We start from the raw sequence: 16,845 nt of genomic DNA on the forward strand, positions 1-16,845 counted from the left end.
TGGTAGAAATAATCTAATGGTTGAGATAGAATAGTACTCATTGTTTTAAATGGCATTGTAGCATTATTTTTCTTTCTAAAAGAACCTATTGAGAAACTCAATTGGTACTTCAGAAAATAGCTGTTTATGGCATGGACTACGAGAATATTGGTCATACGATTGCCTTTTGAGAGCCAAATTATGTGAAATTACCGTGAAAATTGCATCACAATATATAAATTTGAGAGGATTTTGAAAAGAGTGGAGCAAACACTTCTGACCTTTCAACGTTCTGTCGAAACTCAATTTCATTCATAAACTTAATTTCAGTTGCCATTATTGCAATTAGGGGTGTTGTCGAGTCCAGCACTAGACTTAAACTCCTTGATTTCAAAACTCGAGGATCGATTGGAGATCAATTAATCTTAGTTTCTTATATTTGAGTTTGGCTCATAATTCACCAAAGCAACTTGAGCTTAGTTTGATAAGATTGATTGGGTCTGATAAAATTATAAATATAAACATTGAACAATATTTTTTTATTATTTATTATATACTACCCTCCAAGAGCCACTAGCACTTGATTACAGAATGAACATGATTTTCTGAAATCTGTTTCTATAAAGTATAACTTGCTTGAAGTGCTGCAAGATCAAAAAATCATTTCAAGAATATATATATATATATATATATATATATATATTGCTGGGAGGTCAAATGAATTTTGCAAGCGAAATAAATAGTTTTCATACTTGTTTGGCTATGTCTATTGGATAGCTTTGAAATAAGTAGTTTTCATACAAGTGAATAAAACCACCTTCCCCACCCTTTTCTAATTACAGTTTTGCTATTTCACCTGGTAAAAAGTTCCTTTACTATCTTCTTCTGCTTGTTCTTTTTTATTCTATTGTTTTTTATAAAGTTCCTATTTATACAAACAAAATTATAAAGTTCCTTTCTTTTCTTCTTCTGTTAGATTAATATATTACTTTTATAGATGTAGCTTTTATCTCCTCTTTAAAGGGTATGATGCCCAATTCGAGGGATGGGATTTGAAAAATTCATCAAAGGAAAAAACAAGTTAGTAATTGACATACTAACAACTACGGGTAAATCTGTTTGTGAAGTTCAATCAACTAAATTATTTTATGAAATTAAAGTTATTACTTGATAATTCATTCTAATTCCAATAAAATGAAATGTTTTAAATGATACAAACAAGTTGCATGCCTTTAAAATTTTTAATATAAGTGCAAAATATTACTAGAAAACTTACTATTAGTTAATTTTGAATTTATGTTTGTTGAAAATATCAATTAAGTCATTTTTTGTTTTAGACAAAGTTTGGGATTAAATTGGATGATAACTATGTTAAGATATTTATCTTGTCAAATTTATCGAAATTGTCAAGAAATCAACAATATAGGCTCCACTTGCACTTTAAAAAGTTTTTAAATATTGAACTGACACGTCAAAATAATCTACCGAAGTATAACTTGACCAAGAAAATTGGAAAGAGCTTTGTGATTTGTTTAGTGATCCTAAATATCAAATTATTTTCTTATTCACATTTTAATTTCATATTTGTTTAGTGACCTTGAATATTGTATATTTTTAATGATTTACAACATCAATATATTTATATTATTTCATTCTTTTTGAAATTAAGAAAAGATATGAGACAAATGTAAAAGTTAAAAAAAAGTCAAGTTAACTTATAATCAAGGATCAAGGGCCTTTATGGCTAGTTGTTATTCCATGGTAAATTTTTAAGTTATAAAAATTGTTAAACCCTATTACTTTCTATTTGAATATTTTTTCTGGTCCCAACACTTTTATCATATGTATAATTTTGTAGCACAAGGATGATGAAAGACCTAATATGATGGAATATTTTTAAGGTGACTCACTATTTAGAGAATAAATGATGATTAACACCTGAAACTCAAGCAACCTATGTAAGAAATTTAAAAAAAAAGTTATAATTTTGTTGTTGTAGTATGATTCTTTGAGTTAATCCACATTTCTGTTAAATGCTAGGAGAAAATGGTAGAATTATAATGAGTTCCTACTAAAGAAAGAACAAAACCTAAAACAATTGATGCTATAGTGGATGAATGCTTGGTACTAGGTCGGAATACATCAAAGGACTTGGATACAGGCCTAAACCTATTATTAAAACCTCATCTGTAAATGCTGCAAACTTAGAAAAAAGTCTTAAAAAGATACAAGAAGAACTTCAACAAAATAAATCAATTTTTGAGTTTTTTCAAGCTTAAATTAAAGCTATGACAAATGCTTTTCCCCAATTTTCAGGTATATACTTGAATATATCTTTGTCTATCTGTTTATAATTTGTTAATTACTGTTGACTTTTTTTTTTTTTTTTGCAACAATTCTTTCTAGCTATGCTAGTCATTAAATATTAGAGGTTTGTAAACATGCTAACCATTCAAGTAAGCTATTCTTCTATTAGTAATATTTTCAAATGTAGGCATTAGTATAAGTGATATAGCTGGTGCTGCCTTTTGGTATATTGATTTCGTTGAGGCTGTGATGTTGAAAGTATTATATATCTAGGCTTTGTTTGATATCTAATTCAAAAGTGAGAATTGGTACTTTTTTTTTATCATTCGATTTTTAAAAATCAATTGATTTTTATTTATTTAATGAGTCTTTATACAATGTACTTGTCAATTTCTTGACGAGGTCAATTTTTTAATATAGGATAGAGTCTCATTTAAAAATTTGATATGCATAAAATGTATTAGTTTGTTTTATATATATATATATAATTTTGTTATGTGTATTGTGGTTTATTTTGATATTTGCTATTAATTATTTATTACAACTTTAGCAAAATTTCAATGACTACATATTTCATAATTTTGATACTCTTTGTTTTTTAAATATTAATATTTCTATATAATTTTAGGGTAGACTTTAGAGAATGTACTACATTTAAAAATCAATTCAAATATTTGGTGAATTTGCAAAAATACTACATTGGATTATTTTACAAAAATAACTGTGATGATTTTGTTTTATATATAGGATTTAATAATATTAATTATGCCATATATAATTGAAAAATCTAATGTCACAAAAAAAGCATAAAGTGATGTTTGATTTTATTGCCATATTTGACTTTATCTTATAATCATTTGTGACATTAATTGTGTCACTAATATTATGACGATTTATCTTTTATCACTAATATATCAGATTTTATCATTTATTTTGTAATGATTATAGCCTTTAATGATTTTTTCTCATAAACAGCAGATGAAAACTAACGTCACAAAAAATAAAGTATAACGTGACGTTTGATTTTATTGTCATGTTTAACATTATCTTACAATCATTGGTGATGATAATTATGTCACTAATACTGTGATGATAATTGTGTCAAGGATACTGTAATGTTTTAATTGTCGTCACTAATATATCTAATTTTGTTATTTATTTTGTAACAGTTACAGCCTTTAATGACTCTTTTTTAATATAAATAATTGATGAAAACTAATGTTACAAAAAAAAGTATAAGGTGACGTATGATTTTATTGTTACAGTATATTTATAATAGGTGACGATATTTTGATATCATCACATTAAATCTTTAGTGACGGTGTAAACGTGATGAACGTTGTGACATTTAATTTTTTGTCATGAAATATATATGGTAATGAAAAACAAATATTTGGTGACATTATTCTATGTTTCATTTTTTGTTTTGTAATTATTTCTATAATTTGTTCATATATTTTTCAAAAAATGTAATATAAAAACTAACACACCTTTCCCCCAAAGATATGGATTATGATAGGTAACGATTAGTGGATCAAAGGTGAACATTAGACATGAAATGTCAGAACATCAACAATGATGCTTGAACTCAACCAAGCCAGATTTTATCTCTTCAATTTATTAAAATTCTTAAAACTTTTGGCAAAAAATCCTAGGAATAATTGACCCACTACTTTTACAAGGATCATAAACAGAGAGCATACTTAGAAATAACCACATGCAACAAACATAAAGCAAAGTATAGCAAAAAAGAGGGTTTATTTTTGGCAATCTTTTTTTTTTTTTCAAGTTAAAAGGATTAAAGGAAATTTCAAGGTTTTTTTAAGAATTTGTTTTAGTGTTTGTTATAGCATAAAAGATAGTTTTTTAAGATCACAACTTTTAAACTTAGATCTAGTGCTTTTGGTCTTTGATTTAAAACATTTGATTTGATAATGAGGTAATGGAGGAAAAAAACAACTCTTTAGGGAGTTTTTGTAAGGTTTTCGAAAATGGTAGACAGTGTCGAGTAATGGTTTATGATAATGCCAATTGTTGATTTCTAAAGTTGTGCAGTTTTTAGGCTTTTAGTTTAAATTTTTTTATGATCTTTGAAGATTTCGGTTGTTGGATTCTCGATAGATAATTGAAAATTGGGTTTTATTTAAAGTTTTCATCGAAGTAGTAGAGAGAAGGAAAAGAGAAAACAGGGAAGAGATGGGGGAAAGAGGATAATGAAAGGAAAATAAGGCTCTATTTGGTTTAAGAAAATATTTTTATTTCTTTATTTTTTAGAAAATAGTTTTTATTTTCTATTTTTTGTTTTTTAAAAAATTTATTTGGTAAACGAAAATAAAAACTATTCTCTAAAAATACGAAAATAAAAAAATAAATAAAATATTCAATAATATTACTATTAATGACATCTCATTATAAATATAATATATATTTATTAATTAATGACATTAAAAAATGTTTTAAATATGATAACTTGCAAAACATAAGAAAAAAAGTAACATAAATATCTTGTTTTCATAATTGAAAACATGTTTTTATTATTATATTTCTACCCATTTTCTTTTTTGTTTTCTAAAAATATATTTTCATTTTTAATTACCAAACATATTTTCATTCATGTTTTTCAATTTTTCAAGAAAACGAAAACAAAAAATAATTATGTTTTCTGAAATCAAACACCACCTAAGATTTTTATGTTTTTATAAAAACTTGAAACGATGCAAATTTGGAACATCCAAGTCTGCTACAACTTTCGCTTTGACCATATGCTAGCTCGGTAACACTTCCACCCGCATGCATTAAAAAGGTTTTTTTCTTCTTTGTTTTTTTTGTATTTAATTTTTTTACATTTATTTTTATTTCATTTACTTATTTATTTATTTTTATGAGTATTTAATTTTTTAAAAAATTATTAAGACATATTTAAATTATTTCAATAACATAAAAAATTAAAAATTAAAACACATAGATTAGCTAAAAATTATTTATAAATTTAATTTTTTTTATGATTATTTGTACCATATAAATTTAATAAATTTTTTAAAATAAAATTAATATGATGACATTCTAAAAATCATGAATAAGTGAGTTTTTAAAAAATTTTTAGAGAGATTTTTTTTTAATTTTTTCTGAATGATGAATAATTTAGATAAAATTTTAATAGTACTAAGTGATATTTATTTTCAAATAGCAATCAAGATAAAAACAAAATAAAAGCGAGAAACTAAGAATAAAAAATAAAAAATTAGAAATTAGACAGTTCTTTTTATTTCATAAAAAAATAAAATAAATCTTATGATACAATTTTAAGAAATCACCTATGGATGATTTTTTAAAAAAATTATAGGTTAAAAAATATTTTAAAATTTTGCCAGAATTGTGGGGAATTTACATTAATTTTTCATATAACAATAGAAAACAGAAAATAGAAAAATGAAAATTAAAAAAAGTAAGAAAAGAAAAAAGATTGGATAATTAATTAAAAACTAAAAATTAATTTTTTCATAAAATATTTTATAAGTTTGATTACATAACCTCTTTAATAAAACAAATAGATTTCTTAAATATTCTTTAAATGATAAAATTTTTTAAAAATTTTATCAAAATATTAAAAAAAATCTAAAACTTTTTTAATATTTAAAATAAGAAAATTTAATTAAAAAATTTTAAGATAATATCTTCGGATGAATGTTGTGGGATATTTATATCCTCTGCATCCGTACCTATATTTTTAATTCTAAGACTAAAAATATAGATTAAAATATACTTTTTTAAATAATTTTAATCGAAATATTTTTAAAAATTTTAATTAAATAATTAATCACACCTAATCAAATTATCATAATTACTATTGTTATTTTTTTTTTATAATTATCTGACTTGCGTACCTTTCATGGAAAAAAAAAGATCCTTTCGGGGGAACAAAATAGTTGGGAGGTACTGAGAAGATCCCTACTGAACTTGGCTGTAGACGTTATTTATTTTTGTTTAATAGTATATAATTGGTTCAGATAACTAAAAGATATTTAATATTGACAAAAAAGGAAAAAAATTAATGGGTAGGTAGCAAATAATATATACTATTAAAGAGTTGGAAGAGTCGCGCCTACCGTCTTTGAAGATCCAATGGAAGATGTTTATTTTCTTTAATGATTTAATATTTTAGTTGCTGCCCTATTTCTGTGTCTATTGACCTCTACTAATGCGGTGGGGCCTCTTCCAAAAACGAAGTCAGAGGGATTATTATATATTATATATTATATATATCGTTTCCTCACCGATGCCCCACTTTTATAATATAAACAGTATATGACTTGGCCAGATCTAGTTCATGATCTGTACCCTTGTTTTATATATATATATATATATATATCACTCAGCATCGCAACATTGCATAATTAGGTTTGAACAATTAAGCAAAATGTCAGTGGAAAAGGTTCTTTGCATGAATGCAGCAGATCATGAAATTAGCTATGCCAATAATTCTGTCCTACAAGTCTCTTCTCTTTCCATCTTTCATCAGTTTTTGTTTTTGTTTTTTTTTCAATATTTTCCATTATATTATGCATCAAGCTAACCGATTGTTCTTATGTTAAATCTTTTAGAAAGCAGTAATATCAAAGGCAAGGCCAATCCTTGAAGAAGCCATCACAGATTTGTTCAGCAAAACTCTTCCAACAAGTATCAAGGTGGCAGACTTGGGTTGCTCTTCAGGTCCAAATACCTTCCAGATTATATCTCAAGTTATTGACATCATCCATGAGATATGCCATCAAGAACAATTGAAGTTGCCTGAGTTTCAAGTGCTTCTAAATGATCTCCCAGGGAATGACTTCAACACTGTGTTTAGCTCAGTTCCTGGTTTCTACGAGAGACTTAAGAAAGAGAAGGGAGAGATGCTGCAGGATCTGTGTTTTATAGCAGGCGTGCCAGGTTCTTTCTATCAGAGACTGTTTCCAAGCACGAGCCTGCACTTTGTACACTCTTCATATGGGCTTCATTGGCTCTCAAAGGTCGGTCACCACCATCTCTTTTTTCTTTCAATGATTAATCAACAAAAACATTTTGACTAAAGGGCATAAAAAGCCCATAAAACATAATTAAAAAATCATTTACGTTTTTTTTTTAAATGAAAATAATCAATCTCTCCAATATTTTTTAATATTCAATCAAACTCTTATTTGGATAAAAATTTAACGTTGTTAATTTTTTTGACAACTAAAATAAAATTTTATGTGATATTAATAAAATAAATAAAAATTTGTCACATAATACAATTAAAATAAGTGAAAATAAAATAAAATAAAATAATTTTTTTCTTTTTTTCTTTTACTTCTCTATTTTCTCTTCCCCTCTCTACTTCTCTAAGATCATTTTAATGTTTAATTAATTATAATTTAAAAATTAATTGATTCAATTTTGTCAAGTAATTAGATTTTATCCAATTAAAAATTCAATTGAATCAAAATAAAAAATAAAAAATTGATTAATTATAATAAAATTTTAAATAATTAATAAATTTTTATTCTAAGACTTTTTTAACTTTTTTGTTAAAAATTTTATTTTAATTATCAATTGAAAAAATTGTGATCTCTGAATTTTTTGATTACGCAATCATTAAAGACTTACAGCTAACTGTTGTACTGTCCACATCATGTAACATTTGTTACATGGTATTAAAGGTTATTTGACGTACCATGTGTCATTATAAATTTTATAAAACATATAAATTTTAAATATTAAAAAAGATAAATTACGAGTTCAGCTACTTTAAGAAATTTTATTTTGGTCATCTGATTTTAGAAAATCATATTTTGACCATCAATTTTTGTGAAATTTGTTAATAATTTGATTTTCAATGTCAATATATTGATGTGGAGGTTGCATTAAAATTTTTTATTATCAAATGTGTGAAATTAATATAATATATTGGAATCTTTTATATCTACATCATAATATTTTATGATGATATTCAAATAAGTCTTTTAATCTTTTATTTTATATAATTAAGGTTATAAATAGGGGTTTAATCGATCGAGTTCGAGTCAATACAGTATTAAGCTCGAGCTCGAATCGAAATTCGATGCTCAAAACTCAGTTCAAACTTGATTAAATTTTATTTTTTTAATTTGAGTTCGACTCGAGATAAAAATTGAATTATTAGAGTTCACTTGATCAAACTCGATTAACATGTAAAAATAAGTTCAATTTTTATATTTGATAAAAGCTCGATTATTTGTGCTCGAACTTGAGCTCAAGTTCAAGATATTTTATTAATTAAAATAATAAAAATATATTTAAATATAAAAGCTCGATTAGACTCATGAGCTACTCGAATCGGATATAAAAATATTCAAATTTGGTTTGATCGATGAATCTAACTATTTGAGCTCGAGCTCGAGCTCGACTCGATAATAATCAAACTAAATTCGAATTTTATTTAAATCGAACTTGAGTAGTTTGCGAGTATTAATATAGCATTTACACCCATAGTTATGAACTTTTATTTTATTATAATTAAAAAATTGACATTATTAAAATTTTCATATTTTGTTAAAATTTTCTTGGGTGACTAATGTAATTTATAAAAATACTTGAATTTATTTAAATGAGTTGGATGACAAATACACGAAGGAATATTATTTTAATAAATGTGAAAATTAGATTTATTCACCCATTTTCAATTTTAATGGATATAATTATAATAAAATAAAATTTCTAGTTTTAATTACATACAATAAAAAAAATCAAAGGCCTATTTCTATTTTTTCAAAAGTCTAATTTTTTTTTAATTTTTTATAAAGTTTGAGAGTTTATTTTGAGTATTATCACGAGATATTTTAATATAGATGACAAAAATAATAAAATAATATATTATTTCATTTTTCAAAAATATTGGTGACCACAAATTATCGCAATGCGACATCGATAGTGAAAAATTGATGATGAAAATCAAAATATTGATAAATTTCACAAATATTGGTGATTAAACTGTAAAATTTTAAAGTTAGATGATCAAAATAAAACTCTTGAGTGACAAAATGTATAATACCTTTTTTCAACATCCATTTTTTTTTTTTTAAAATATAATACCATGTGATGTATCAAATAATATGATAATATCATGTAACGATCATTAACTTTTAATAGCTGAGTGAAAAAAAAATTTAAAATTTAAAAATATTGGTGATCAATCCATAACTTTTTATAATTGGATGATATATGGAAGAAAAAAATTGTGAAAACTTTAATGACTAAAATTTAATTTATAGTACTCTATTTTCAATTAGTATAGTATGTATTTGCAAAACTCTAGTTATCTGTTTTATCTTATTGCTATTATTATTATTATTATTATTATTATTATTATTAGTAAGAACCCACTTTATCTCTTCTAAATTTTGACCAATTTTGTTTAGGTCCCACAAGGAATAGAGAACAATAAGGGGAACATCTACATGGCAAGCTCAAGTCCTCCTAATGTTTTCAAAGCTTATGCAGAGCAATTCCAAAAAGACTTCTCAAATTTTCTAAGGTTGCGTTCCAAAGAAATAATGCCTACGGGGCGTATGGTGCTCACCTTTATGGCTCGGAACAATCCAATTTTCTCAAACGAAGATTATGGTTATTGGGAGCTCCTAGCTAAATCCTTTCTTGACTTGGTTGCAGAGGTTCTTTTCTTTTCCTTACAATCTCCCTTTAAATATAAGAGCATATAGCCGACAATTATTTTTATTATAATTTTATAATTATCAAAATAAAATAAAGGTTTAATGTTATAAGGAGTTCAAAAATTATAGTGGAATTATAATATTTAATATGATAATTCTATTATAAATTTATTAATTAATGTAATATTTAAAAGATTGCTTGTCTATCACTTGTCATTATTTAAAGTTAATTATTTAAAAGTAATCACGTTAACATTGAATATCGTATTAATTAATAAATTTATAATTCATATATATTATATTAAAAAATTTTAAAATTAAATACTACAATGAATATTTAACTCCAGTATAAAGATTACATATGCCATTAATTCTACAATAAATTATGAATAATGTAAAGATTTAACATTTATAAACATGAATTCCATATAATATTACAGTGATCGTGCATAAATCATGATTGTAATTGGACATGTACTTCCCATAAATTTAAGTATTGTATCACGAGAATAGGAGGTTTCTAGAATAAAAATAAATCCATAAATATTAAAATCATTCAATCTGTGATTATATTCTTAAAATTAGCATCCATCACTATTAATAAAATACATTTTTAATGTTAAAAATAATTTAAATAAAAAAATTCTCCCGCAACGATGCGGGTGCAAAATACTAGTTCTATATATATATATATATATATATATATAAACGATGTTTACAAATTTCATTAGTAGATATAATTGATTATCATGTGCCAAATTAATAATTTTATAATAGTAATTTGATAATTCAATGTTTACTAACAAATAGCTAAATCCGCTTGTAAATTTTCATTTCTACTGCCAATATACGAGATAATTAAAAAAAAATTTTTAAAGTGTATATATATATATATATGTACATATGTATATATATATATATTCATCTTACTAATAATTTTTAAAGCTCTAAATTAAAATACAAATATGTTTCGATTATAAATTCTGAAGACATATAAGATAGTCATAATTGAATTTAAAGTTTAATTTAATTGATTTATACTATTACTTTTAAAAGCTGACATTTGGTAGATTTGGAGTTAGAATCTCAATACCTACAATTTCTTTTTTTATTCTTAAATTATAATATCTTTTATAAAAAAAAAATGTAATTTGAATTGCAAATTCTAAAAAAATTTTTAATGATTTTTGTGTATATATATATATATATATATTATAATTGCAGGGACTTGTAAAAGAGGAAGATGTGAATTCGTTCAACCTTCCTTTCTATACACCATGTGAGGAAGAAGTAGTTGAGATTGTCGAGAGGGAAGGATCATTTGATATCAACGAGCTACAAGTTTTCAAAGTGGACTCCACTCCTCCTAGAGATGGAGATGACATGATGCATGACAAAGACTTTGGGTTGAACAACATTTACATCCAAAGTGGGAAAAATGTTGCAAATATTCTAAGAGCTGTTACAGAACACATTTTTTGCAGTCATTTTGGAGATACAATAATCGACAAGTTATTCATAAGGTTTGCAACACATATAGCTAATGGTCTAAGTAATACAAAGAAGGGTGAGAGGAAGGGGGAGAGAGTTAACATTGTCATTTCATTGACAAAGAAGTAGTTAAATGAATTAAAAATTAGAGGATATCATTATTGTATTTGGGAAGATGAACAATTTGAGACCGTTGATTTGAGTTTAGCTTGCTATATAAAATGTAATAATAAATTACACACATTATGTACAAATTAGCTAAGAATACCTATATAATGAAAAAATATTAGAAGATAAAATTTCAAATTTATTGGTGTCGAGCTATTTTGACAAGGCAAGAATTTGAAATCATAAGGTGGGTGGTTGGTTAATAACAAAGGTCAGAGATTTCTCTGACATTTGTGTTCTAACGCTCAAGTCAATATTCGAAAAGAAAGAAAAATAGAGAAAACTTAGAAATAAAGGTAAGGAATTGAATGAATAGTACCTAAAAGAGAGGAGTTATTTATATTTATAGGGTGAAAGTGTTTGGCCTAGATGGCTTGAGCTCTAAGTAGCGGAGCCAAGGCTAATGTTACTAGTTAAACCTAATATGATAGTCAATGACTCAATTGGGGAGTGACAACGTGATCAGAAATATGACTTTTATCGATGAAATTTTTTATTTGTAAAAGTTAATTTTTTGTCAGTAATATTTTTACCAATAAAATTATTGATAAAAAAATTTTCATTGGTAGTAAACATGTCGATAATGCATTTTTGTTGGTAAAATTGAATTTTCATTAATAATTACCGACGAAATTTGAAATCAAATCCCTGTTGTTCGACTATTTAGGATAATTCACTTATAAAGTAGTGTTTAGTATCATTTGCAAGATTATCATAGTAATTTAATCACCAATATGATCTTATCACTCATAATTTAAAATCTCTTTGTTATGATAAAAATAAGTAATTCTTAATAATTAAAGATTATTATATTTGTTATTACTAAAAATTAGACATTATTTTGTTTGAAGTACCAAAATAACTAAATGCACATTATAATAACTACATAAGTTAATGATTTCAATGTTATTTAAATAAAATAATTTGTATATAAAATATTATTCATAATAAATATAATTGAATTATTAAATTAAAAATATATTTATTGATATTAAACTAGTTTTTATAGTATAAATTATGTAAAAAGATATTTGAATTAGAAAATTAAACTAATATATTAAAATGAAAAGATTATATTATAAATAAATTTTAAAAATTAAAAAAATCAAGCAAAATATTTGTGAACTTATTATAATAAATATTAGTTTAAAAATATAAAAATTATAATATCAAATAATAAAAATTAATTTTAAGAAGTAAGTTTTTAATTAATATATTAAATGGATAATATTAAATATTATTAATTTTACATATCATTTCCCTCAATGATAAAATTTCTTACCCTTTTAGATGAAAATTATATTAACCTCCAATACAATAAATTAATTACTTTCAATAATTCAAGATTATCATCATGTGCGATCATTAAATAATTATCAAACATTGTGATTTATTCATGTACATAAATCATCATAATTTTTTGAGTGATCATTTTATATCAAACATTACTTAAGAATTAAGGCTTCAGAAATAATGACTTAGCTCTTTATTTTAGCGTTTTAATTGTTAAATTAAACCATAAATGTTATATGATAAAAATTAAAAGGGGATAAAAGACTTGGAATCGTTTACTAAGTAAATTAAAAACAAATAGTCTGCCTATCTATCTAATAGCTAGAAAACTTAAATAAAAATAATTCTCCCCTCCCGAGAAAAACACTATCGTTCACCTCAATAAAGAAAAATCTCCTCTCCCTCCATTGGCAACAGCAAAGTTTTTGCTCTGTGAAAAGTGTGGATTCTACTCGAACTTTGAAGCAATTTTTCATCTCATGTTTAGAAGTTTGACCGAAACCTGAAAGTTCATGAAACTTCAGGACAAGAAGATCCTAGAGTCACTTGGCTTTGAACTTGAAAAGGCAAAAGGCCAGTAAATAGGTTTGATCAAATTACGATTAATTTCGAAATTTAATCAATTAATTTTTTTATTATCTTAAATTCGTATCAAAACTCACACAGGCATTTTCGTGCTATTTTGGTATCTAAAAATCATGTTTAAACATGCTGATATCATTGAATGTGTCTTTGATTTTTAATAATTTTGTTTTTGTACGCTTTATGGCATGTTAATGGTAGATATAGAAAAGTATGTAATTAGATTATAATTTTTTTGTGGTATAATGCTACATATGCCTATTGATATCTGAAATTTTTGAGCTTCATATGATGCATGTCAAGGAGAAAAATGAAACACTAGTTATTTGACCTAAAACTTTTATTGATTTTTCTCATTGTCTCGTATGATTTTTGATGCAATCTTTATATATATTAGAATCCTTCTATTGTAGGCTTTCCAGAGGTATATTATATGCATTATTTTGATTTGTAGATTGACAGAATTTTTGCATTTCAAAATTAAGGATTAAACTGAAAATAATGAAAACTAGAGGTTGAAGATAAAGTGAGACTAGGAACCCAATCCACTCCTGCGCTAGAGCGTGACCAAAATTTCGGTGTTTGATTCGTACTCTGACCACTTCATTAGACTCAACTCACCCAAACAAAATAATGGCTTCAAGATCTCACCAAATTGAATACGGGGAAGGAAGCACGTGGCTTGCACACGCCACCGTGGGATTTTCTAAAAGTATAATTATTTTTTGCTAGAAAATTGTATCTGACTCGCAGCCAAGAAGCGCGTGTTGGCGCGTGTATGGTCTCAAGAGGTGGAATTTTAACACCTTGCCACTACATAAATCTAGAACTCCAAATTTTATTTTTTTGTATTTTTTTGTATTTTTCAGAATTTGGTAATCAATGTAAATATTTTTATAAACAATATAACTTGAAAAATGAAAATCCAAATATCAGGAGCTTACTCGTGCACATGGGCAATTCCGTGGTCGGGATCTGCAGTTTAGAAACTTCCGTAACTTTTTTTTTATCCTAATTTATGCCGTTAATAAATTTCTAATAATTATAAAAGATGTTTTAATTTAATTTCTACATTTTTTAGTAAACAGAATTTATTATGGCAGCATGAATGGCGTTTCAATGACTTTAAATATTTTATATAATATGCTTTGGCATGTTTTAATTATTATCATCATTAAATTTCTATTAATTGTATATGCCAAGCATGATTTATTTTTGGATTATAAAGCATGCTATTTGTTTGAAATATGCAATTTAGTAACAAGCCAAAAAAAATGCTATATTAAATTGGAGGTTTTGATTGCGTAGATGTTAAATATGATTTTACAACTAAAACTAAAATTTTGCGCATCAATTATTTTAACTAATGAGAAAGAGTACTTGTATGTGGTAGATGTTTGAAAGCATAGTGATTCTTTGATCTTGCAACTTGTGAATTATTTTCATTATTTAATTTGAATTTGTGTGGCAAAATATTATCTTGTGGTGAAATTACTAATTACCTTGCACATTTTGCTATTATAGTTGAATATGGTTGCAAAGAACGTTATTGCTAATCTAAACAAAAGATAGAAATTGGATGGCGAAAACAATGACATTTGGTGCCATAAGATGATTAAAGGGTTTTGGAGAACCTCGAACAGATCATGTAAGAGCCAAAAATTGGTAATACTGCTTAACACTGCAAAGATCTTTAATCCTATCAAATCAGCACAATAAAGATCATTATGTGTACTTTACTATGTTAAGTAGCATGCACAATGAATTGATAGGCGAGTTTGAGTAGTATTATACAACCAATGAGATGTGGAAAGCCTAAAATACAAATATGATCTCTTAGACTAAGTTGTTTGAATTGAACATGAAGTCCAATGCCTATAAGAAAAAGGCACATCATTTGATGAAACAAGCTATGAGGATGACGTCTACGTTGATCCGTTAACTTAAGGCTCTGGATCATCCTGACTGATGAGCAGCAGGTTCAACTGTTATTTCCTCTTTTCCCAACACTTGGGAGCACATGAAGGTAAAAATGACATATAATGATACAGCCAGAACCTTTAATGACATATTGTCATTTATAGTTATGAGGATAAGCGCATGAAAGCTGCTAGCCCTGTCGGTGTTGCAAATGTTATTGAGGTTAGTTTGCACAAGGCATTTAGGTATAAGTGTAAAAAGGGTGGAAAACCTTCTAGGAAGGACACTGAAGATGGATCTACGCCAAACAAGGCAAAGAGTGCCAGGTGCCATAAAGGTAAGAATGATGGTAAGAAAGACAAAACGAAGTTAACTTGTTATAATTATGGAAAATTGGGACACTTCACTGGTGAATGCACTAAACTGAAGAAGGTATTTTTCAACTTTATGTTTTATTTTGATTGCTTTGTGGCTAGGCAAAATTTATATGCTCATCATTTTTCTATGTTGGTTGTGGATTCATAAGCAACAAACCACTTAACTCAGACAAGAGTTGGATTCGTAAAGTTTCACTAAATTTTGATAAGACAGAAATATCAAGACATAAAATCTCATTATAATTTTTTTGCAAAACTCTATTTATATTCCAAGGATTTTATTATATATGCATCAATAACAATTACATGTATATATATATATTATGATAAAATAATTAAAATTTTTATAAGAAATCAAATACCATAATATTTTCATCAAAACTGATTTGTCTTATAGGGCACGTACCAACAAAATTCTTAACCCACACTATGACATAAATAAATGAATCATGCTGGACACAATCTATTATTATAATAATTATGTCAGTGTCAAGCATAACCCATAAATGCTTGGCCCATTTGAAATCTTTACTCTACTTTATTGACAAGGCTAAGCCTCGGGCTTCATTCATTTTATTTTCAGAATTGCCAAATTTACAAAATGAAAGTTAATATATATATATTTATTTATCAAAGCTAGAAAATGGCACTTGTTAAAACCACTATAATTTAAAAAAAAAGTATAATATTATATAACTAGAGTTGTAAAAGTTAATTTGAACTAAAAGACTTGTGCAAGTGTAATTTATTGAAACTTGATCAAGTGTAACTTATTGAAACTTGATCTAATTCAATCTAATTTGATTAGAAAAATATTAACAATCCAAATCAATACTTATAGGATGTGAATTTAGGCTAATCTAAATGTGAATGGCTTAAAAGATCAATTCAAAATATCCAAAATTAAGTTGATATTATTTTAAATCAACAATTTGATTCAAAAGTAATTTAAAAAATATTTAAATTCAAAATGATTCAAACTTGAAATAATTTGAATGTAAAATGATTGAATTCAAAATAATCAAAAAAAAAATTTTGTCACGAAATGATCCAACTTGAAG

At 25.6% G+C, this 16,845-nt stretch overlaps 1 protein-coding gene across 1 annotated transcript; it reads left to right on the plus strand.

The window, feature by feature from the left end:
- The first annotated feature begins 6,703 nt into the window (after positions 1-6,703).
- On the plus strand, positions 6,704-11,573 carry LOC111297718 (putative methyltransferase TCM_000331). The gene is made up of 4 exons (XM_022892357.2): positions 6,704-6,778; positions 6,888-7,295; positions 9,702-9,953; positions 11,178-11,573. Exons 1-4 carry the CDS (start codon positions 6,704-6,706, stop codon positions 11,571-11,573), a joined length of 1,131 nt encoding a protein of 376 aa, XP_022748092.2.
- Positions 11,574-16,845: the final 5,272 nt, after the last annotated feature.

Source organism: Durio zibethinus, chromosome 12 (assembly GCF_047325235.1).
Source record: "Durio zibethinus cultivar Kanyao isolate XHJ-2024 chromosome 12, ASM4732523v1, whole genome shotgun sequence".
Lineage (NCBI taxonomy): Eukaryota > Viridiplantae > Streptophyta > Magnoliopsida > Malvales > Malvaceae > Durio > Durio zibethinus.